This window comes from Netta rufina (genome assembly GCF_964035555.1).
Source record: "Netta rufina genome assembly, chromosome: 3".
NCBI classification, from domain to species: domain Eukaryota; kingdom Metazoa; phylum Chordata; class Aves; order Anseriformes; family Anatidae; genus Netta; species Netta rufina.
The window spans coordinates 54373221-54398357 of record NC_140125.1 but is presented as its reverse complement, the minus strand read 5'-3'; the positions used below and the strand labels follow the sequence as shown (position 1 = coordinate 54398357).

The 25137-nt window shown below is 35.3% G+C and overlaps 1 protein-coding gene across 1 annotated transcript in view; it reads left to right on the top strand.

The window, feature by feature from the left end:
- SYNE1 (spectrin repeat containing nuclear envelope protein 1) overlaps positions 1-25137 on the top strand; it is a 295282-nt gene that overhangs the window by 178118 nt on the left and 92027 nt on the right. The window contains 11 exon segments of the mRNA XM_084285341.1: positions 1107-1244; positions 2497-2682; positions 5474-5596; positions 8478-8660; positions 9862-10005; positions 13412-13606; positions 14675-14815; positions 19860-20027; positions 20830-20991; positions 22826-23020; positions 24733-24906. Of these exon segments, the coding sequence (XP_084141467.1) occupies positions 1107-1244; positions 2497-2682; positions 5474-5596; positions 8478-8660; positions 9862-10005; positions 13412-13606; positions 14675-14815; positions 19860-20027; positions 20830-20991; positions 22826-23020; positions 24733-24906 (1809 nt within the window).

The window sequence follows — 25137 nt, the reverse complement described above, 5'->3', positions numbered from 1 at the left end:
CCTGATAATGCATAATCTTTCTTCCCTGTGACATTTACAAAGATGCTTCCTCTGCTGTCTTCAAGATTCAGTCTCTGAAACCCCTTGCAAGGAGTTTTTCCTAACTGTCATTATCCAAATAATAATAATAATAATAAATAAAGTCTAGCTAATATAAAGAAAGGGATTTTCCATGGTTCTGCAGTCAACACCCTGATAATTTATAAATTCTCTTTTCTGCATGCATGAAGAAGGTTCTGTAAGTTTTGAAAAAATATTTCATGATATTTTTTTTTCAGTTACCTCTGAAAATTCGTTTTAAAAACAGATAGAAAATAAATATCGAAGCATGAGTTCAGTCAAAGGTACTTGGTGAAGGGATTTAACTATTGTTAGGGTATTTTTGTTCAACAAAGAAATCCACTTCCCATTTAAAAATAAAAATAAAAATAAAAGCAAAGTCAAGACAAACAACACATACAAGTAGAGAAATACAGAAATATAATTCAAGCACAGAGAGGAGTTGATCTGTCCCTCATACAGAACAAATGCATGAAAAATTAATCCTATTGTAAATAAAGGGTACTTGCTAATCACAAATTAGATGAATCAAAAAACAGAGCATTTTTGCTCTTGTATTATGAAATAAATGCACATTTCTCTTTTTTTTAAATGTGACAGCTTGAGTAGACAAAACAGGTTTTAAATAAAAGTGTTTTTTGGAATTACGTGGCAGAGACCAAAACATATGAATGCACTAGAAGAGACTTGCAGTTAACTATTCGTTATTTTCATTCTTCTGTGTGTGGCTTAAGTATGTGCAGGAAGTGTATATGTAGAATGTACATGTAGCTGAGCATCATCTACAGGCAGCCATCTCCCAGGTTTACCTATGTTCTTGTGGTGACTTTTTTCCTCAAAAATAGATATGGTTGTTACTGAAACCAAACCTATTTTAACTCCATCAATATAGACTTAATTGGTTTATATTCAACGGTAAGTAAAAGTTGTTAAAATTATCCCCAAAGTTAAACATATGAAATGAAATGAAAGCAATTTTGTCATTACTAAGAACTGTACAGAATTACATCTTAGATTTAAAAGGTGGATTTTTCTTCTATATCCAGGCTGCTTCACATTTGGAAGAATACAATGAGATGCTGGAGTTCATTCTGAAATGGTCTGAGAAAGCAAATATCTTAGTGCATGGTAGTATAACATGGAATTCTTCCTCTCAGCTTCGTGACCAATTTAAAGCCTACCAGGTGATTATATAAGTTGTGAAATTTAAGGGAAAGTGTAGAAAAGAATTGAAGTTTTATTTTCCACACATTTTCCTTTCTTTCCTTGAGAGAAAAATGCCTAAATATGCTAGGTTTCTTTATTTTCAATAATTGTTTTGAATACTGAAATAAGGATGCATTGTTGAATAAAACTGTTTCAAATGATCTCTCTGTTTACTCAAGTACATTGGCTTCATAGCAGCATCTGACTGAACACTGTGTCTAGACAGTGGGATGCTATCACACTGAATATGTCATTACAGCTAATACTCTCCTAGATAAAGATCATAGTAATTCTGTTCCTGGCACTAGATGATTCCTATCCAAGAACATATTATAAATTCTAATTTAACCAAACAAAATCTTCAGTCTTTTTCAGTTTTAAGCTAAGTTAGAATAGCCTTTGTTCACATTTGAGCAGTTTCATACCAAATGTTCGCACTGATGCCCAATGGATGTTTCTTCTTCCCAAGTGCTTCCTGAACATCTCACATTAGTGTTTAGCTCTCTATGACAGTGTATGATCATGTGAAACAAATCAAACCATCATGAGATGATCATGTCTCACTAATGCCAAAATAACACTGCATTAATTATGTCTCCTATACATGTAGAGAGAGATCAGTTAATTGTCAGCTGCAATCAGTTACATTAGGACAGGATAACATGTGCACTTCCTTATCCTGAGTATGACTCTCCAGGCAATTTATCCTGAAGAAAGCTCGGAGGTAGCATTTGTAGGTTTTTTTTTGTTTGTTTGTTTGTTTTGTTTTTTTTTTTCCCTGCTTCAGAAGTCTAGGAGATGTACGTAACCAATGCCATCCCACTAAACACTTTGGTAGCCAATTTTTATGGAGTATTGATTATTATTGCCCTGTTATCCAAGTGCTTTCTGTTGCTTTCTATTGGGTATATCAGGCTTCCAGAACAAATCATATATGTAGATGGTGCATATTACATTTTTATAGGCAAGTATGTATAGCAAAATACTAATGATGGTAAGCAGAGTTGCTGAAGCTTCAAGACTTATTCTGTTAACCTGATATAACCTGAAGCACTTGAGTGTGCACTCAGAATTAAGCATATTGCCTAAGCCTTACAGTAAATTGATGAAACTTAATCATACTTATACATGTGTACAAATTGAGGAGCTTGAACAACGGGAATATACTTGGAGGTATGTCCAATCTGTAGCTCAACTTTGGCGTTCAGTTCTGATTATATCTGTATCTAGACTATGCTTGAAGAGTCTGGGGAGATTCATGGTGATCTTGAGGCCATGAGTGAGAGGATTGAGTATCTGTCCAGTGTATACTCTACTGAAGCAATGTCTCAGCAAGTGCTGGAACTGGGACGTCGTACAGAAGAGTTACAGCAAGTTATCAAAGTACGGTTACCAAATCTCCAAGATGCTGCCAAGGTATATGAAAGCACTTTTTTTCTAACATCAGCTGACAGCTGTTTCTATGTGCTTAGAGAATTATGGTTTTGTAAGTACTAGCAGTACAGATTATCTGTGGTCTATAAAGGGTACAATTCTGTTGTCTAAGCATAGGTGTCCTGCACTGCTTGTAATGCTGTTGAGCATTCAGCCTTGACTTCAGCTACTGATCCAAATAGGGACAAGATTCCTGTTACATCTGCCCTCTCTAGATAGACATATTGGGTACCATGGCATATCTTAAATGGCACTAAACACCTTTGTTTAGATACTTGAACTGAGATGAAAATGTCTCTGTCAGTATTTATGCTGTACCATTTCTTTAGTTTTCCCTTAGAAGATAGCTGTTTATTGATTCTAATCAGCACTGAACCAGACCAGGACTCTGTAATGTAAGACCTGTCTCTCCAACAGAGTGCAATGAAAAGAAGTAACATGCTTTTTCATGTTCCAGATATTTCTTTGCAACTCTTCCATATGGGTTTGTTGTTAATGTATGTGTGTTATCCTTATGTAACGCATGAGGTCACTATAAACTGGTACGAGACACAGGAAAAAAGCACAAAAGTCTTTTCTGTTTGCTCTTATGGTTAGGGCACAATTTTTTTCTTTTATTATTATTATTTTATTAAACACAATAATTTGGTAAAAAGAGTATAAAAGAGTATTATATATTTCTAGGTTTGATTTTTGTTTCTTTGTTTTTGTCAGATGATACAGCTACACACAAATAAGTAGGAAAATAGTACATAAAGGCACCTAAGAATAGCCTATTGCTAATAGTTAGAACAATCATAGCTAAATTTAAAATGGTTAGAAATGTGATTCATTTAACAGTATTTATAGGATATGGCAACATGACCATGTTTAACAACTGATGGGCAGCTAACTCCAACACTCTCCAACTCTCTCCCCCTCCTCAAAAGGACAGGGGGAGAAAATACAATTAAAAAATAAAAGTTCATGGGTTGAGGTAAGGAATAGTTTAATTAAATAAAAAAAAGAAAAAAAGAAAAAAAAAAAGCTTCATGGGAGCAGAAAGAGAAAACCTCCACATTCTCTGAAGCAATGTTCGCCACATCTTGGGATGCAGGGTTTCATTATACGTAGCGACTGCTCAAGAAGAGCAACATTTTCATAATGAGAGTCACATCCTACCCCTCCACCCCTTCTCCTTATGAATTGAAAGGCTTTTATTTATTTTTTCCATGGGAAAAAAAATGCATACAAGTAAGCACAGTAGAAACTAAACTTAGTATCTTCAATTCTCAGATAAATCTTGGTATAATTGAATAAACTATTTGTAAATTTTAACATGGAAACATGGAGCAGAATAGAATTAATCACAGATTTGTGAAGAAAGAAAATCATATCAAAAGAGTGCAATTTAACATGAAAATAGTTTTTGTACATAAATGTGTGTCCAATATCTTTAATAATGTTTTACATGATATCGTTATTAGCAAATGTTAAAGCTTAACTAGTTGAAAATAAAATAGGTAGATGATTAATAATAATAATCATCAAATAGAATGTTTAGAATTTTATCTGGTGTGTAATTATCCATGTTTTTCACCCCAAAAGACAGGATACATCAAGTAGGATTTTTCAAGGTTCTCCCTTGGGTCTGATACTTGTCAATAATTTTCATTAGTGAGGTGGATGCTGTTTTAAAGACCATGGCTTTTAAGTTGCTTAGACAAAAGCAACTTAGACAGCAAGAAAACAGCTTGAAATCAGACAAGAAAAACAGCAAGAAAACAGACAAAAGTGCAGGAGCCACTTGGAAATAAATAAATAAATAGACAAACAAATAAATAACTAAATGAAGCTGCTATTGAGTAGGAACAAAGGCAAATTGTTACCTTTAAACAAGCGGGGAAAAAAAAATACTTGTGTATCTGAATGAGGAGCTACTGGCAAGAGGCACACTGTAGAAGGGTCTTGACTTCAATCATGGAAAAATAAATGAACATTGTTGCAAAAAAATAAATAAATCCAAACACTATGCAGAATATAAAGTATGAAGATATGTAAAGCAGTTCTTTCATTCTCCGTGTTGGTCAGTAGCAAACTCTCAGCTGTGTTCTGTTTTCCACTTGAGGAAAGTTGTGGACTCACTGGATAAAAAACAGAGGATAGTGATAACAGTGACATGAGTATAAACTTGCAAGAAAATATGCATGAAAAAGGATTATCCTAAAATATGAAGTATTCAGAAACGATAAAAATAATTTTTTCATGTCTGCTGTTAATAAGATAGTAAGTAGAGGATTGAAATTGCAACAAAAGATAGTTTCATGTCAAACAGCCAGAAAAAAAAATCTTCAAAATAATAATACTGGAACAATAGAGCATGTTGTCTGTTGTCTGAGATAAGAAGGACACTGATGGTAGTGGTCTTTAAGAACAGTCTGTAAAAATAAGACAATTCTGTCCTGTCTTATTGTGGGAAAGTGACTAGAGAACGTCTTGATCACCTTTCTAGAACTATGACATTGAAATCAGTTTTATAATATACATGCTGTATTTGAGATGCATGAAGTACTTGAAATAGTAATAAACAGTAATAAATAACTCTGGCTTTGGGACCTATTTCTCTATACCATCACATGACTGGTATTTTCATCCAATATTTTAAACAGTTTTCATTGTTAAAATTATGAATTAGCTTTGACACTGTAATAAGGAACACAACTACAAAATCCAGACATTTATATTTCTAGTGATTTTTTTTTCTTATTCCTGAATCAAATCGATTATGTTACAGGACATGAAGAAGTTTGAAGTTGAGCTGAGAGCCCTGCAGGCTGCTCTGGAGCAAGCCCAAGCCACACTGACCTCTCCAGAGCTTGGACGTTTGAGCTTGAAAGATCAACTGTCCCACAGACAGGTAAAAGGGCAGGACCTCAAAGTTAGCTCTTGAGTGGCATGAGCTTACACAAAGAATGTTGGTAAGACTGTTTGTGGTGTTTCTTAGGTAGGCCATTTTTTCAAAATCTAGCTGCAAATTACTGCAAAGGGAATAAGGGATTGAACCATAGAATTGCATATTTTTGAGTTGGAAGAGACTTTAAAGATCATCTGTTTCCACCCACACTGCAATGGACAGGGACACCTTCCAGTAGACAAGGTTGCTCAAAGAAAGCCCCATCCAACCTGTCTTTGAATACTTCCAGGGATGGGGCATTCACAGCTTCTCTGGGCAACGTGTACCAGTGCTTCACCACATCCTGAGTAAAGAATTTCTTCCTTACATCTAATATGAATCTCACTTTTTTAGTTTAAATCCATTACCCCTTGTCCTGTAACTATATTACCTGACAAAGAGTCCCTCTCTAGCTTTTGTTTATCCCCTGGATAAGTGCTAAAAGGCCACTGTAAGGTCTCTCCCGAGCCTTCTCTTCTTCAGGCTGAAAATTCTCAGATCATCTTTGTAGGCCCTCCTCTGGACCAAATCCAACAGATCCATATCTTTCTTATGCTGGTGGTCCCAGAGCTGAATGCAGTGTTCCAGTGGAGTCTCACAAAAGCAGAGTAGAGGGAGAGAATCAAGTCCCTCGACCCACTGGCCACACTTCTTTTGATGCAGCTGGCTTTCTGGGCTGCAAGCACACACAGCCAGCTCATGTTCAGTTTTTTGTCCACCAACACTTCCAAGTCATTCTCTTCAGGTCTGTTCTTAATCCTCTTGTCACCCAGCCTGTGTTCATGCTTGGAATTGCCCTGACCCATGGGCAGGACCTTGCACTTGACCTTGTTGAACTTCTTGAGGTTTGCACAGGCCCACCTCTCAAGCCTGTCAAGGTCCATCTGGATGGCAACCCTTCCCTCCAACATGTCAATGACACCACTCAGCTTGGTGTCATCCACAAACTTGCTAAGTTTACACCCTTATCCTACTGTCCATGTCACCAACAAAGATATTAAGTGGGAAAGATCATTCCCTCAAAGGCATTGTTTAAAGCATAACACTTTGTGGGTTTGTTCTTAGCTTTATGCAATCCTGAGAACTGACCATACAATTCAGGTTCAATATGTATTAATACTTATAAACCCAAGCTTTTACCCAGAACTTTTTATCAAAATGTTTTTAAAGTACTTCAAAAGCAATTCCAGTTTGTTATCCTTGCAGCTAGAGGTGCAAGAAGATAGTATGTTGCTTGCTCCCCCAATAGCCAAGTGAAAAGCTAAGAAAACTCAGTATTTTGTAAGCCCAGTTACTTTCATATTTGTTTAGTTGAATTACCACCATAAGATACTGCTGATTGTATTTGGTGTACTATGGAAATTTTTTGACTTGCTATTTTTGGCCACTGTTTCAAGACAAGAAAAGTAACCCATGTTATAACTTACTGAGTTCCTTGTACATTTCTTGCTTCAATCTGATATAGAGATTCAACTGTTCTAATCTCCCAGGAAAATTAAATGTCAACAGGTCCACTTTAGGATTGAACTCTGCAGAAAAAAAAGTATATACAGAGCTTTACTTTTGATTAAAATATATACTCTTTATTCTAGAGATTGAAGATAAGTTTCAGAACATGACATTGAAGAATATAGGTGAAACACATCACCCACCCAAAGAATAAAGGAGTACTGTGTTCTTTGCACTGGCTCTGTCAGGTCTTATAAGTATACCTATCTTTTGTACAGATGGAAAGGGGCTGTAGCCCCTGCACATGTATTTCACCAGACAGAGGGGGGGTCTTAGAGACTTCCTGGCTGGCAAGTGGCCCCATGGTACCTCTGAGTGCCAGTTGCACAAAGCATCTTTTGCCAGCAGTGCAGGGCCTGACAGAGGAGAGGCCTTCCCAGTCCAAAGAATGGGTTGTTGTACCAAGTTTCTGGTTAGATTATCCACCATACCTCATGAAGTCTATCTTTCTGCATATAGTGTAGGAGGAGGGAGACAATCACTCCTTGTTTGCCAAATACATTGCCTAGATGATTTGTATCTGTTGAGCTTCACACCTTTTCTAATGTACTGAGGTTCCTTTCATCAGCTTTGCCTTTTTCTATTTTTTTCTGTATATTTTAATCAAACTGTATATTTTAATCAAAAGGAAAGCTTCAATTTACGTCTAATTCCCTAATGAAGATAAAAGAATACCAATAGAATCTATTAATCAGTCGTTGCACTTTTATATGCTTCTCATGCACAGACATTGTGAAAGGAATAGAGACTATTAAAAAGGGCACCCAACATATGATTATTAAACAGAAAAAAAAAATAAATCTGTATGTGAGTTTTTGTTGTTTTATTGCCTTTTGAATTTTAAATATTTTCAGCAATTATTTGTATTTTCAAGGAAGACTGTAAACGCAACAGGATTCATTTGCTGTTTTTTAAGTGTGCTTCAACATGGAGTTCCACTTGGATTTTAACATTAAAATGTATGTGTGCATAAGTGACTCCTATGCAGCTTCAATCTGTGTATTTTTTAAAGATATTTTTCAAATATGTTAACAGAATTATTCTTGGGCTTAGACACTCAGAAATAAGAATGACTGTTTTTTCATGAATTATTTTTATGCCTGGTATGTAGGTCTTTTGGTTAACTAATACTTTAAAAGAATGCTCATTTCAGAATTAAAAACTCTAGACAAAGTGTATTATAATTATATTAAATTAAAAGCAAACAAACAAACCAACAAACAGATAATCAAATTCATTGTTTATTTTAGTTTGTGAATTCATAATTATCTTTTGCTGCATCAAATGTTCTGAGAGTTCTGCAAAATGGGCTTATTGTGGCACTGACTTTTTCTAGCACCTGTTGTCTGAAATGGAATCACTGAAGCCAAAAGTTCATGCAGTACAAGTTTGTCAAAGTGCCTTGAGGATTCCTGAAGAGGTGGTCACCAGCCTGCCAATATGTCACAGTGCCCTTCGGCTCCAGGAGGAGGCCAGCCGCCTGCAGCACACTGCCATTCAGCAGTGCAACATCATGCAGGCAAGTGTAACTGTGTCTCATATATTACTCTGAGTAACTTGAGAACACAAATTGCAATGAAAACAATTTTATATTTCTATCCATTCTCCTTCGCTTAGTCATACAATTATTATATTTCCCAGTATGTTTCAGTCCTTTCTGATCGCATATTTTGGGGGGGGGTTAACATTTTTGATGATGTTATTGGTCAGTTTACTCATCAGACTTTTATGGTGGTTCTGTCCTCAATCTTGAAATGTTTTTTGTAATGCTGCTGGGATTAAATAAACAAATAGTTAATATACATTTGTATGCAGGGTAATGTTTTAACTAATATAATCCCTTAATGAAATTAATTTTAATATATCATCATAACATCAGCTGCTTAAAATAATAACATAACATTGAGCTAAATAGCTTTCTGAACTAAAAGTCATTATTTTTTAATTTAAGATTTCTACATATTTCCTTCCTGATTTTGAAGACATTCAATATGTACTAAATTCCTATTTTCAAGCTTTGCTAAATACAAGAAAATTAGTTTTTGTTCGATAGCTTGATTTCGTAGCTAAATATATAAAAGGTATTTCCAAAGAACAGAATAAAACTTTTTTTCCTGCTAGTTAGTGATAGAAAAATACATATCGAACTAAGGTACAGCCACAGAGATTCAAGTTAAATAACAGTAGAGGCTTCTAATTAAAGGTAGTTAAGTACAAAGAAGGATATAATGTCAGACTAAAGGTTTTGAAAACAGATCAGACCAATTTCTGATTTCTGAAAAAAAAAAAAAAAAAAAAAGATACCTCACTGGTAGTATAATGGTCTAAATTAGTCTTCAGGATCTTCTCCCAGTTGTATTTTCTATGAATCTGTAAAATTTAAGTTTCTCATGTAGTTTTTCCATTTCATAGAAGGAGGCTTGAAGTGAATAAATAGATGAAAGTGCTTATATTAAAACTATCAAATTAGGCAATGCTGTCTTTTGGTGGGTATGTTTGGGGCAGATACTTATTGAAAGCTGAAGTTTTAGCCCCAATATTGAATATCTTAAAAAAACAAACAAACAAACAAACAAAACAACACAGCACTTTGGCTTGCCAAGGTGCAAGCGCCAGTTGGGTGTAAGTTTACTTCAGTGAAGAAAGGAAATTGGTCATACTTACAGTAAATAAATACTTATTTTCATGTAGACACTTGATTATTTTTTTTTCTTCTCTAGGAAGCTGTGGTTCAGTATGAGCAATATGAGCAAGAGATGAAACATTTACAGCAAATGATAGAGAGTGCCCATCGTGAAATTCAAGACAAGCCAGTACCAACCAGCAACATCCATGAACTCCAGGTCCAGATTTCTCGTCATGAGGTAGGGAAGACAGAACAACATAGGCTCACTGGCAGTTCATGGGCCTAAAATAATTTTCATAACCAAGTTTCATAAATTAGCTGAGTAGTTTTTTAGGCGTGCTTGAAGGCTATCTGAGCAGATAAACCAATACCCAATAGGAAACTCGTGCTATTAGTGCAATCTGGAGTATTCATTTGTTTATTCAGTTAAATATGTCGTAATCTCCAGGCAATATTATGCAAACTAAAACATTTTGTACTTAAGGGGCAGTTAACATAGCTACTTAACTGAGGAACATCACAGAAGCTAATGCAGAGCATTTAGTCACTTGATCACTGCCAACTCAGCAATTCTTAGGTATATCTTAAAGTCCTTACTTATTTCCATCCTATTAATGTAAGAAAATACCAGGGGACTTGAATTGCAGGAAAACTACAGTAAATTTGGAGGAAAAGTCTGCAAGAGTCACTCCAAAGGATTCTTGCCAATTCATTTTGGGGAAGAGTTCTGTCTTGTGAATTTACAGATTCTGCCCTCAAACTCAGTGATTGTAAGTACTCATATGAATCAGGACAATCTCCATGGAGCCTTTTCTTCTGTGCTGGCATGGGAGCTCCTGATACCCTTTTCTATCCCTCTATCTGCTATGTACAGATAAAAAATTGCATCATCGATACATGTGTATCAATTTTGACACCAGATGGCACCATTTCTTTAACTTTGAATTAAAAATCAACCTGGGATATTATGTAACCTAAAGTAGTGTTATATGTGTTGATCATTTCCTTTCTAGTTATCAAATAGTAACTCACTATAAATGCAGAGTGTTTTCTTTTATAAACAAAACAAAACAACAACAAAATAATACCTTCTGTATTTTTAGCAGGGAATTCAAAATGCTAGATTTTCTGTTCAAATGTTCTGGAACAACAAAAGCAGCAGGAGAGTCACTTTAGTGATACAGAGCAGTGCTGATGAGGAAAGGAATGAGGCTGCAGGGAGGAATTTAAAATGGGGCAGCTTGTAGTTTCATCTGCATTTCAACAAATTCAGTAGCTTCAGTTTAGAAGATTCCTTTTAAACATCTGCAGGAAGATAGCAGCTTTACTGCATATTTTGGGAACAAGCAGGGAGTGTACAGGTTTCACACTCTCAAGATTCCACATTTAGAGACAAGGAGTTTTAAAAGACTAAGATACACATATTATTGGTTTGCATTTTGTCTGCTCAGTAGTTGTGGAAAAGCACACAGTTACGTAAGTGGACTCTATATTGTTATACAACTTTAAAAAGCAAGTCTGTCAAGATGCTTGTCCTGTGTTTTATTAATTTAAGAAAACATTAGTTGCCAGATTGTCTGTTTAATCCTGCACGAACAGGAATTTAAATAAGCATTTTGGTACCTTTGTTTAGAATGAAAATAGGAGGATGGAAGTATAAGGAATGTACACTGTTTTCTAGAAAGCTTGTAGTACTGCATATGTATGCAGTTATACTCTGGAACTAAGTTTACTGAACCCTGTTTCTTTAGACTTTCGGATAAGAATATGGGCAAGTATCTCCATACTTGTGTATGATTTTAATGGATATACAGTACCTCACAGGAAATTACCTTTATAAGTTGTTTTATTTTCACAATCACATTTTTGCATCTTTTTTTATTTTCTTTGTATTCAGTTGAAGGAGGTATGTTAGATTCTCCATGCATTAATGATACAAAAGTTGTTACTTTTCAGTAGTATTGATGGAGTAGTGTGTTTTGAATGATAATAGATTTCCCGCTTGTGTGTTGCTGAGATGTGCCATTCATCAAATATTAGTAAATGATTAGTACTTGCCAAACAGAGCAGATAACTCTATTCCAGACATTAAAGCTGTGGCTTCATTTGATCAGTTTTTCAATTGATCTCATCAACTGTTTTATACTTGAGACTTTGTTTAGTCTCCCAGGTGAACCTTGGAGCTCCAAGAGAGGTTGTCTTGTTGCTGACATGACAAGCAGTGAGCAGGTACCATTGAGTCCCAGACTGAAAAAGTCATCATTGGTCTTTGTGATGTATCCACTTCTAATTCTGTATTTTCCATCATGACTGTTCTGCACTGTGACTTTGAGGAAAAGGTTTACTGAAAATGTTGTATAACCAAAATAACATTTTAATTTTACTTTCCTGAAGCAACAATTTTAGTTCCCTTTTTAAAGATATTGTAATCATTTATTATTATGCAATATTATATTTGTTATTATACTAGATCTTGCAAATTCTGTTGCTATTTTTCCCTGAAAACTTTCATTAGGTGAAAAAAATAAAGCAGGTATATAAATAATTTAGAAATACCCATTAGAATGAATAATCACTGAACTAACAGGCAAGCTTACACAAATGTTGTTTTAACTTTATAAATCAAAATTCTATCACATCACTGAGCCTCCAGAGAGGCAGGAACATTAGCTTTGGCAGAAATGTGAAAACCTCCCACCAGTTTTTATTTGAAAAATATGAACTGAATGCCTTAAAACCAGACACTGAACTAGGCAACAGTAAAGTATATGAGAGAATATTAATCAGTTTCTGTCTATTCTGTTCCATGTTTCTTCTCTGACTAGACTTATTGTGGTGATGTTTCACCATACAGATAGACCATTTCATAGCCATGATAAACAATATTTTAAAATATACCCAGCTTTAGGCCAGATTTACCAATGCTTATTAAAGAAGAGCTAGTACTGTGTGCAGTTGAGTTTTTAACTCTGAAAATCTACTCAAAACAGAAATAAGGTAAAATATATCCAAACGCTGACAAGTGATTCAGTCTGCATTTAATCTTATTATGTGAACTATTGTTCATATTACAATTGATCTTGTTAAACCCTGTGAGTTATTGTTTGAACTATTCATTCATTCTGGTGAGAGCTGAATGGTGCTTTTTTTTTTTTTACAGTTCTGCTTATTACATGACCTCATTTTCATGGCATGCAGTATGTGGTAAAGCTTCATCTTCCTTAGATAAATGCAAATAGTCAGAAAGAAAAAGTAGAAAAGAAAGGAGAGATGTTCCCCTTTTCTGTAAACTGAAGCATAAAGAATCTATGTCTAGTTCAGGCTGGATGCAAGTATGGGGTGTGCTTCACTTCTGCAATGATCACATAGAGGCTTTCACAGTACTTTTCCGGTTTCACTTCAAAGCTCTCTGCTTTGCGGTTTAGCTGTGCAGTGAGACGCAGCCTGACTTGTTCCCTCCACAATCAACATCCTGCTTTTCAGCTAGTGCTGCTGCTTATGCAGGGTTTCTGAGAGGCAGCACTATGATTTCATTGGCTGAGCTAGGAGGGGAGAGCTTGCCTTCTCTACGGAAGCTGGAATGCTGCTAGTCCTCTGGCCTTTATTGGCTGCCTCTGCATTAGAGAAAAAATATGTTTCCTCAGGAGCTGGCACAGAAGATCAAAGGATACCAGGAGCAAATTGCTTCTTTGAATTCAAAGTGCAAGATGCTAACAATGAAAGCAAAACATGCCACTATGCTGCTGACAGTGACAGAGGTGGAGGGGCTTTCAGAAGGAATGGAGGAGCTGGATTCAGACCTGCTCCCGGCACACCCTTCTCATCCCTCAGTGGTTATGGTAAGGAATGAATTGTTCTCAGTACCGTTTATCTGAGCTGATTGCTTTTGCATCATTGCAACACACCTCTGTAGCGAGTTGCCACAGCTCATATCTATATTTTGCTTTTGAAATGGCTGGAGTGTGGCAAACCAAACAAGCTACAGCTTCCCCTTACTGTATTTTGCTTTATATGGGTTATTAAGACTCATAGATATAGGATGAAGTTATTTAAAAAACAAACACCAGTGGCAGTAATAAGATGCAAATTTAGTGCTTTTTCTTAGCTGTCAGCATGTGTGAGCAAATGCCAAAAAACTACTGAATTGCAGGAATCAGTTGAAAACAGAAAAAATATTATTTCATAGAATGTTGCAGTGCATGTATTTTACAGAGCATATTTCTAAAGCTCTTTTATTAAAAAGTTGATGTGATACTTGACTGTATGCTACTATATTCTCAAATGAGTATGTGGGAATGAAAGCTGGCTAAGTATCGGCATAGACCTCATGTTTGAATTAAAATGCTTTTGTTTCTTGTTGGGTCTTATTATAAACATATTGTTAATGTCATTGCAATTTTTGCCTGAGTGCAGATTTCAAGATTTATCATAGCATAACAGAACTGAGGAAGCAAAAATTATAAGTTACTATGGGATTATATGTTTTTTATATCTTAAGTCTATTCCTTGTTGTTCTAACCAGGCTTGGATATGGATACCAATACTTTATTATTCTGTTATCTGTCCATAATATTTCCATATGCATCTCTGATTGCACAAGAAGACATTTAGGCAGACCCTGACATGTTATTATTCAGTTGCTGACTCTATACATTTCCTTTTAAATTCATTAGTTTACAAAAGAGAATGTTCATAATTAAAGTATGGCCAGTAAATATGACTATTAATTCACCAGATTTTTAACCTGGCAAATGTAAGGGCATGAAGGATGACTAAATGCTGTCATGTTCATTCCAGCTGAGTGTTTTGTTTTGTTTTTTCTCTTGTTTTGATCTCAGTCTAAGTAAACCTAAGCTGAGGTAACTGATTTTCTTCTTGTGCTCTGGGGTTTGCTTTTCCTGTGGCAGATGACTGCTGGTCGCTGTCACACGCTGCTCTCCCCTGTCACTGAGGAGTCTGGGGAGGAGGGAACCAACAGTGAGATCTCTTCTCCACCTGCCTGTCGCTCTCCCTCACCTGTGGCTAATACAGATGCTTCTGTTAACCAGGTACCTCCCTCTTGGCATTCATTCAGCTTTTATCTCAGAGACATGTATGGTTCCATTCCACAGGTGGTTTATTTAATCCTGTGATATTTGCCTATAGCTCCAAGAAAATGAGGCTGTACCTCTAACTTAAATGAACCTTCAGATTCTAGCTCAAAATATGTACAAATATTTACTAATGAGTTTAAAATGTGTAATTTGGCATTACGGCTATTCACTATTTTTAAAATAAATTTTAATTGACAGTTACAAAGTTCTTCCATGTCACTACTATTTTCTATTTATATGCTATTTTTGATTTTCACAGCAGTACACAATGGAATCTTGCATCCTGAGAAAAAATGCAATTTAAAATAATAAAACATTGTATTATATCCATATACATCTATCTTACAGTATCATTGTCATTGTAGCATTGAATTTGCAGACTATCTTCTATTTAATACCATTTCAAGTATTAATTTTCATGTAATTTTATCACATTTTATTACATTTCATGTTATTTTAGTTCATTCCATACTTTCAGTGACCATCCATTTTAAGTGGTAATGAGAGAGATCAGTAAAATAAATTAAATTTTAAATTAAAACTGTGGACTCTGGCACTTCTACTAGGATCCAGTGTACATCAGCGTTCATTATAAAGTGAACAATGAACCAGCACACTGAGCATCATGTACATCAAGGCACGTATATAATGCTAAGATTAAGTTTATAAATTAGCCTTAGGAGCAGTCACCACCTCACTGAATTCATCATGTTTTGTGGTTGCTGTTTGTTTTTTGCATTTATTTTTATTCCCAAAATTGACCGCTGCAGAATTTGCAGGTAGAGTCGTGTTGTGTTGCATTGCTGAAAAGAATTAGAGAAGTTTGAGCAAGTTGCCCAATAATTCCTTCCACTAATTTTGAAGATGTATATGGTGCTTTAGAAGTTGCTAAATCTAAAGGATTCATTTTCATGAACTTATATAAGAAAGAACATTAGGGTAAGATAGTGATAGAGGTAGCATTCTTCAACAGAATAGTAACAATGTTATATAATGAGTCAGGAGGATTTTCACACACACAGAATCACACAGAATTTCTAGGTTGGAAGAGACCTCAAGATCATCGAGTACAACCTCTGTCCTAACACTAACAAGTACCCCACTAAACCATATCACTAAGCTCTACATCTAAATGTCTTTTAAAGACCTCCAGGGATGGTGACTCTACCACTTCCCTGGGCAGCCCATTCCAATGCCTAAGATTTTTTTGTTACTTCAGATAATCAGAAATGGTAATGTTTGCTTAATGGTAAAACAAAATAAAACAAAAAACAACAACAACAAAAATGTCAGTGTCAATCAGTGAAAGAGTTAAATGACCAAGAACGTCTTGTGTACTAATAATCAAATCCATCACTGGTTCATTACATTTCTCTAGGGGGTGGGAAATAAATAAATAAATAAATAAAAATCTAGTAACTCAAATAATAAGGAAAATCCAGTAAGAATACTGAATACAGTAAGAATACATAACCTGACATGGAACACACAAGTTTTAGAGCCTGTAATTTACTAGGGTAAAATTGAACAGAAATATGATGTCTTTCACTTAGCAGGAGATCTTTGAAAGAGATAAGATCGCTGGTGTTATAATAATGTAAAAAACTGACAGATCAAGGTTTCTTCAGTGTGGTTAATGTTGAAATGAACATCACTTACTAAATAATAAGGGGAAGAACATTCCAAAATGCAGTGGTTTACTTACAAAATACAACAACAATAACTCTAGAGAAGAAAGAGTTAGGAACTTAAATGTTAAAAATATTTCATATTCAGTAAAAAAAAAAAAGAAAAAAGAAAAAACCAACTCTGCAAAACTAATTTGGATTTTTTTTTCTTTTTAAGTAGCCAGTGCTAACAGAAATACTTTCTCACAGGAATATCACCTGCAACATACCAGAAAAATCAAAAAAGGAACTCTAGAAAGAAAAGAATTACACTAGTTTAGTTTTGGGAGAAAATAATTAGAGCACTTATAAAGGTTTTTTGTTGTTGTTGTTGTTTTATTTAATTGTTTTTTTCCCTCCTGGAGTAGGGGAGAAATGTGTTGTTAAAACTGTAGAGAGGGATTAGTGATTAAAAACAGTCTTCCATCAGAGTTTCATAAATATCTCCTAATGATCAAATGTAGGTATCCCTCATTGAGACATCTAAGTGCTATTTTTACAGTGCTAACAAGTTAGAAAAATACAAAACAAGTGTCAGCTGCATATTAGTGTAAATACTGATCCTATGTATGGAAACAGTAAAACAAAAGCATGAATACAAGAAAGTGAAATATCTATCACTGTTGTATTGTTGTTGCACGGGGTCTTTGTTTTGTATTAACACTCCTCTAAAAAAGTCAGGGCAGTGTGGTGGAGAGGGACACAGCTAAAAAAATTTTTTAAGAATCTGATCACAACTCCTAAAAGGGTGAATGATTCCATGGTGTATAATATTTCAGCAATTAGTAACAGTGCTTTCATGGAGTTTATTCTCATAAAAATCTGTGCTACAATAGTGAATGAGAATCCCTCGAAGCTAACATTTCTCACATTTACCCAAAAATATAGGTGATTAAAATTTAGCACATCTTTTAAAACCTGTTTTCTGGATATATAATGTACAGCAATTGAATTGAAAAAAGATGAAGTTGTTAGTGTAAAACCTTGGGGGCCACAGCTGATCCTGTGATTCAAGTCTTCATCACTGGGTCACTGTAAAATATCTTTTTCTCTCCTTGTACACAGACTACTTCATAATCGTTCTTTCTCCTTCCATTATGAAAACTCATCTATGTTGCACCAGCCCTTCTTAAATACAAATCCTTGAAATTTAAACTCATCATTTGCTCCTACATCCTAACAGTGAAGCTTGAGTACTGTTCATTGACTAATTTTCCTAAAAGAGGCCATGATACATTGGGTCCTGAATAGGGGAAAGTAATCAGTAAGAACACCTGGATTCACATTGTCAACATAAAAACCCTTCTGAAAAGAAACTGTCATGTTCTATACTCCAAAAAGTAGTTGAAATGATGTGCAAAGAGGTTACTTTTCCCCCTCTGTAAGAACAAGCCATTTATTCTACAAACTCTGATTAAGAAGTCTCAGTAGCACAGGCTGTTTTTTTGTTTGTTTGTAGAGAAGACTAGCTGGGCACTGTGCAGTAGCTGCAGACAAGACAAATTGAGAAGTTCCCTGCACTGCTGTCATTTTTCTCCATGACGTGGAAAGATCACTTGTGGTCAGAGCCAAAAATTCAGAAATCAAAGTCCTGAATACTATGTTAAGCTGTTACACGTCCCCTGTTGACTCCCAGACACTGTAAATGTGTAAATGCCTTCATCTTATAATTTCCCAAGACACTTATTAAGAAGTATCTCATTTAACAGATTTGGACAGTTTGAAATTCTGTCCATTCTTTGGTCTTCTGTTTCTATTGAGAGACTTTTTCAGGGATCCTCAGTAAAGATTCATGATCCATCTGTCTATAAAATACAGTAATGGCAGTTTCCTACCTTTAAAAATACTGGTAATGACCAGTGAACAGGCACCTTAATTGTTAAAATGTCCACCTAGGAACCAGATAACCTGAGCTCATCTCTTCATTTTCTTGAGAGAGTGAAAAAACATACCTATGCAGCTGCTGGGTGATGGGCTGTTTTCTGTGGCAGGTGGGCATTCTGTGCTTATTAGATTGAGTTAGAAAGAGAGCCCAAGAAAGTGACTGTACCTAGAGAGTGGCTTGATTTCTACACCATTCTTCCAGAGCTTTTTTTGGTTTTGTTCACATATGCTATTAAATAACATTGAAATAACGCAGGGAAATGAAGAGTCTGCTGCAAATTTGGATCCTTTTGCAGGTATTCTAAATTCCCACATGTGCAAGAGTGAGATAATATGGCACTTGCATCAGTACTTCATTATAAGAAAATTCATTTGTTTGAAATTAATTTTTGTTAATCCATAACATCCTTTGGTAACACTGGATTACTGTCTTCTTTGGATCTCACTAATTCCTTAGGCCCTTATTTATCAAGCCATACTTTTCTGTATACTTTTCTATGAATTTCATTTTTAAAAAATTCCCATTAACTAATAAAATGAAGATCAGTAAAGATCAGACAAGAAATATTATAATGGCCATGAATTTCCTAAAGGATGACACACTGAGCACATAACGTAGGCCTGTATTTTATTTAATTATTTTTAAGGCTTATCTTGAAAATACTACTTCTGAAAATGAGGTCACAAAAAGATCTGTAATGGTAGCATATGACGTCTTGGTCCCAGTGTCTTGTTGCAACAGTTGAAGAAATAGCCAAACACTAAATACACAAGTTCTGATGGGAAATATTTCTGCCTTGAATTTTTCAGTGGTAACTTGAACACTTGCCCATTTTCCTTAGTACTTCTGGTCCCTCTGCCCACTGTCTTTCATGAGTGAATCAACAGTACCTGTTTGTTTGAAGACCAATGCTTAATATTCTTTCTTACCTCATTGACTAGTCCTTTGGCATATTCATTTTCAGTTCTTCTGTTGTCTTCTCTATGATAGAGTTCATTAGAGTGATATTCTTTGTCACCCACAATACCCACAACACACTGGGTTGTGATGGGCTTTCCCCATTTATAGCTGTGTTGCTAGAATGTTGTTCCAAATTTGAGCACTTCCCTCACAGACTTTCCATGTCTCTCCACAGTTGCATCTTGAGCCTCCTTCCTAATATCCATCCAAACATATACTGTCGACATGGAAAAGAAAAAAAAAAAAAAAAAAGATCCACAATTTTCATCATATTAAAGCTCCAAACCATACTCAGTGTATTACTTTTAAATATTTATTTACTTTGTTGTTCATGGATTGTTTGGTTCTTTTGGCTTTGTGACTTGGTGATGTTTTGTTTTGTTTTGTATGTTTTTAACAGACATATGCAAGGGATCAGTATGTGGGGGGATATTCTTATACATAATCTTTTATTTTGAAAGTGCAATAATGTGTTTTGTGATTGTAGGACATTGCTTATTACCAAGCCTTATCTGCTGAACAGTTGCAAACAGAAGCTGCTAAAATTCAACCCAGCACTTCAGCCACCCAGGAGTTTTATGAACAAGGATTAGAATCAGCTGCTAGTGCCAAATTGGATGATTTGCAGCGTTCCTGGGAAACACTGAAGAATGTGGTATGTCGTGGATGTCTGGTATATCTGTAGGGTTTAAAACAATCAGCTAGCTTGTAAGGAATAAAATGCTTAGCTAGTATTCTAGCTAGTAACCTGCTTAGCTAGTATTCTTCTCTGAAGTTCTTGGCTCTCTGGGGGCAACAAAAATCATCTGTTGCAGTATTATATTACATTATATTTGTTTGTTTGTTGAAAGCCCGTGCAGGATGGATCTCTATTAAGAAAAAAAATAAGTCATTTGTGCTGATAGTTGCCTTCATAAATATTAGCTGTTGTCAGACGATATTCCATAACCTAACATGGAATTCAGTTCATACCAGAAATGTTGGTAAAAAAGGCTCAAGCATCCAGTTCCTCCAAATACTGAGTCAGCTTAACACACTTCTGCATAGTAGTGTAGCATAGTCATTCAGTGATGTATCAAAATGGCTACAGATTTTATTATATACAATATATTTTTAATTCTTTTGAAAAGGCACAGCAGCTATTATGGGGTATGCCTCTATCAAACTGTACATGATTGAGTGCATAAAATCTGTAATAATTCACAAGAATGTCCATAGTTTATCCCTGCATAGTAAAGTGTTTTGTTTTTTTCCAGTCACAGAACACAGAATTTGATTGATGATGTTTAAACATATAAGTAATTTTAATATGGCTGTTTTGATTTCTAATTTCTGTTTTTGAAAACCGATATTGCAAGTTTTTGGGTTTAGTCATTTAAGCCTTGGGATGTATGAAGCAAAAAAACATTCAAATCCTGTATCAGAGGTTAGAACTTAGATCTCCTATTCCTCATCAGATAAGTGAAAAACAGCGCACCCTTTATGAAGCTCTTGAACGTCAACAGAAGTATCAGGACACACTCCAGTCTATATCCAGTAAAATGGAGACCACTGAGTTCAAACTGAATGAGAGTCTGGAACCATCCAAGAGTCCAGAGAGCCAGATGGCAGAACATCAGGTAAAAACTTTTTACATAAGAAATAAAGGGAGGCCATGCATTACCTCTGTATCTTTAGTTCCCTTTGTTGTTAGATAGCAGCGTTCTTTTTGGTTGGATGACTCAACAATATGCAGTAGCTGTATTATCTATGCTAACTGTATGTATTGCCTTTCTGGACTTCCCACCATTCTAAAGATGATGTAACAGGGATTCTTTAAAGGAAAAAAAAATATATATATATATATAATATATATGTATATATATATATATATATATATATATATATATATATATGTATGTATAATGCTTTCCAACCAAAATTTTCTGTAAAATCTTTTGTCAAAGATTGTGTTCAATGACACCTACATATACTGGTTTTCAACATTAGTGCTATTAGCTATTTATGCTAGTACATTCATAGAGAGAGACTATGTATAATATTCCCAATTTACTAAGATCATCACTAATACTGATGCATTGTAAATTGATCCAAATACACTTTTTGCCTTGTTAAACAAAACAAGCAAACAAAAGCACACAAAAAAATCCCTTCCAAGGGAAGTCAAGAGAATATGGTAACTCTTTGAGGTAAAATGCTGCAATTATATTCACCAGGAAGCTTCTCCTTTTCAGGTTATTAATGTCAGTATTACCGACAAAGAATTAAAATAGAATATTATTTTGAACTTTACTATATCAACCCTGATGCTAGAGGAAAAGGTTATCTATTTCTAACTGATTTTGACACTGGATACTCAGTGTCAAGCAAATAAAATGTCTGCATCAAATGTCTGAACAAAAATACAAATGGGTTATTTCCCTGGCAGATGTTTATCTTCAGAATGTAAAGAACCCAGAAGAAGGCTTTCAGAGAGATAACACTACCTTTCTTTCATCCATGTAGGCTGGAGGAAGATGCAACCAATACAGGTCTCAAACATTGTTACATGTATAATGGCAACACTGAGCCATTTCAAAATTGGTTTGAACTCATTCATTACCAAAAAAAAGTGTGGATTAGGCTTCTCAACTTGATTTTATTTTCTTTTTCATTATGCTTGCAATGAAAATATACGTTCAGATGTTTGGTTTGGTATGTTTTGCAGTTTTTACCTTCAAATAATTACGGACACAGAATTTCACCAATACATACTAAGGAAAATCATGATGTAAAATATCTGATGTTACATGCAGGTTTTGCTTGCAAATTTGTTTATTGGAGAACACATTAATGTGACAAAGAGCCAACGTGTTACAAAAGACTTACCAAAATAGTACATTCAGAGAAACAATGACAGGGAAACACTTCTGTCATTATCAGTCAATGGACACTTGTCTAAATTGCACTCTGGCCATTCCCTTGCTCCAGATGCTGAAAACTTGAGTCAGTACAATACTCAAATGCAGAATACAGCTACAGGTTTGTCTAAATAGCTCTTTATCAAGAAACCAATCAGACATAACCAAGTTGTAATCACAGTTGTAAGTACTCTAACTCATAACTTGAAACAGTTTGGTATCTCACTTCAGTATGAACTCTGATTTGCAAAGGATAACGTCTGGCTTTTGCAGCAACGTGTTGTCTTGTGTATCCAATGTCTATGTACTCTTAGATATGAAAATAAAGTGCTTGCTCTAAGAGATTGATAATGCAACATCTTAGGTATCTGTCTTGAAACTCAAGATGAGGAATGAAATCCAGCAGTGATACATTACATTGTTGTATTCCTCATGCTTCTTTGGAACAGTCACCTTGACTTTTATATTAAGGATACTTTATATACTTAGTACCCTTAGATACTTTCTTCTCTCTGATAGATGAACTAGTTTCTCTGCTTTCATTTCTAAATAGGCTTTGATGGATGAGATTCTAATGTTACAAGAAGAAATCACTGAGCTTCAGACATCATTAGCAGAGGAGCTGGTTTCAGAATCACGGGATGCAGAAGCTGCTGATCAGCTGGCATTGCAGTCCACTCTCACAGTCTTGGCAGAGCGAATGGCCACAATTCGAATGAAGGCATCAGGAAAACGACAGCTATTAGAGGTACCAAAAAAAAATAAAAATTAGTCTTTTGGATTGCATTCCAGATTTTGAGAGACATTTTTGGCAGAGCTGTACTTTGACCAAAGTTCTTAATCACTAGTGAATACTTCTAATTGAAATAAGTCATTTTAATTTCTGCTCATTTCTCACAATTCCTTTCCCTAAAATATTATTGTTCTTCCCTAGCCAGCCCCTCCTCTTAAAGAAACTAGACAGAATTTGGAAACACATAGTGCATATATTTATTTTTTATTTAATATCCTTGTTGACATTTTCTCAATAGGTGCCTTATTTTCTTGGTATTCCTTGTCCTCCACAGAAGAAGTTATGGAGTGCATTTATTTATAGCAGTTTGCAAGTATTAAAAGCAGTTACCTACAGTAAAACTGAAACTTTTGAGGAGTCATCTGTCCAAACTGGGAAACAAGAGAAGAGGGAAAGTTCAAACCAAGAAATAAGTCCTCTTCCAAACTGTTGCCTTGTTGCCTCTGGTCATCTTCCAAGTGATTTGCATGCACACCTTTATAATGGAAGATGGACTCTTTTATTTCTTTGTCTACCAACTTTACCAAAAATCCTTTAACATGAAGGTGATTAAAAAAAAATAAATAAATCAATTACATATAGGAATATTTACATGTATAACGCAGCAGGTATGTATGAGAAAATGCATTCATGCTAAAGCTAGCTACAATCAATCTACTTTGAATGCTGCAGGGCTGATTTACTGCTGTAATTTTGAGAATTCCAACAGTGAACTCATAAACACATCAACTGCTGCTTTTATAATTTCAAACATAAATTGGTTCTAGTAGACTGTGTGAGGATTTGCTCTGTGGATTTATCTGGGCTACAGAGGAGTCCCAGGGTGTATCACCTCCTGTGCAGTCACCTGAGGCAGTGAATACATCCTTAGAAAATAGAAGTTATACTAAAACAAACAAACAAACAAACAAACAAACAAAAAAAGCACTAAATTTTTCCCTCTCAGAAGAAAAATGGCCTTTACCTAACATTATGGAGCTCAAAATAGAATAAGGATCTTGCGGTTTGTAGTTTGAGCTCCCTACTGGATCTTCTTGATGGCACTTAGAAGAAGATGCTAACTAGAAGATGCTCTCTACCCACCAGGGGCCCATCAGTACCTTGCTGGGACCTTGAAGTACACTCTCATGTCTTTCATGAGAGATGCTAAGACTATCTAACAGCCTGCTGCTGCCACCAAAGAAGGCAAGGCTGCTCTCCTTTCCCTGCGGTCCACTCCCACCTTTGTGTTACCCATGCATGTTTCTCCCTAAGTAAACAGTTTTGTGATAGTTAAGCAAACTGAATCAGGGTGTGGGGGGGTGATGGTGGAACCCAAAGGAGAGCAGCAAAAGGAGGCAGAAAAGTCCTCGCCTTTAGGAAGTTCTAATAGTGGACATCTACTTGTAAAATCTAAGTAAAAATAGTAACTTAACTGAAACAGAATTCAGTCACCAGGAAAAAATGTTCATTGATTGAAACTAATTGAAATTAATTTTATTAATTGAAGCAATAATATATTGTAAAGTTTTCAAACATATGAAAGAAAATGCTTATCATGGTTTAAAGAATACAAGCAGTATTCTTGTATAGAAGCAGTGAGAAAAAGAGAGGAAGGACAAAAAAAATAAGTAACTACTATGGTGTATGGCTTTTAAAAAGTAAAATATTGTAATTTATACCTCTAGGAAAAATTGAGTGAGCAGCTGGAAGAACAGCGGCAAGAGCAAGCTCTTCAAAGGTACCGCTGTGAAGCTGATGAGCTTGACCACTGGCTACTCAATACCCGTGCTACGCTGGACACTGCTCTGGTTACTGCTGAGGAACCTATGGATATGGAAGCTCAGCTGGTGGACTGCCAGGTAAAATTATCAGTCTCAGTTTTTTCATAGATTCATCTTTGACAGCCATATTGTTGTATATAATATAGTTCACCCTGTGAACTTGAACAAAGCAATATTTTTAAAAAATATAATGTCCAGGAAACTCAAAACTAAAAAGAACAGTTAACTCTGTGGATGCGTTAATACTGCTGTTCTTTAGCTAGTTCTTAAAAACTTAATGCAGTAAGTTTTTTTAAAAGTCCTGTATTT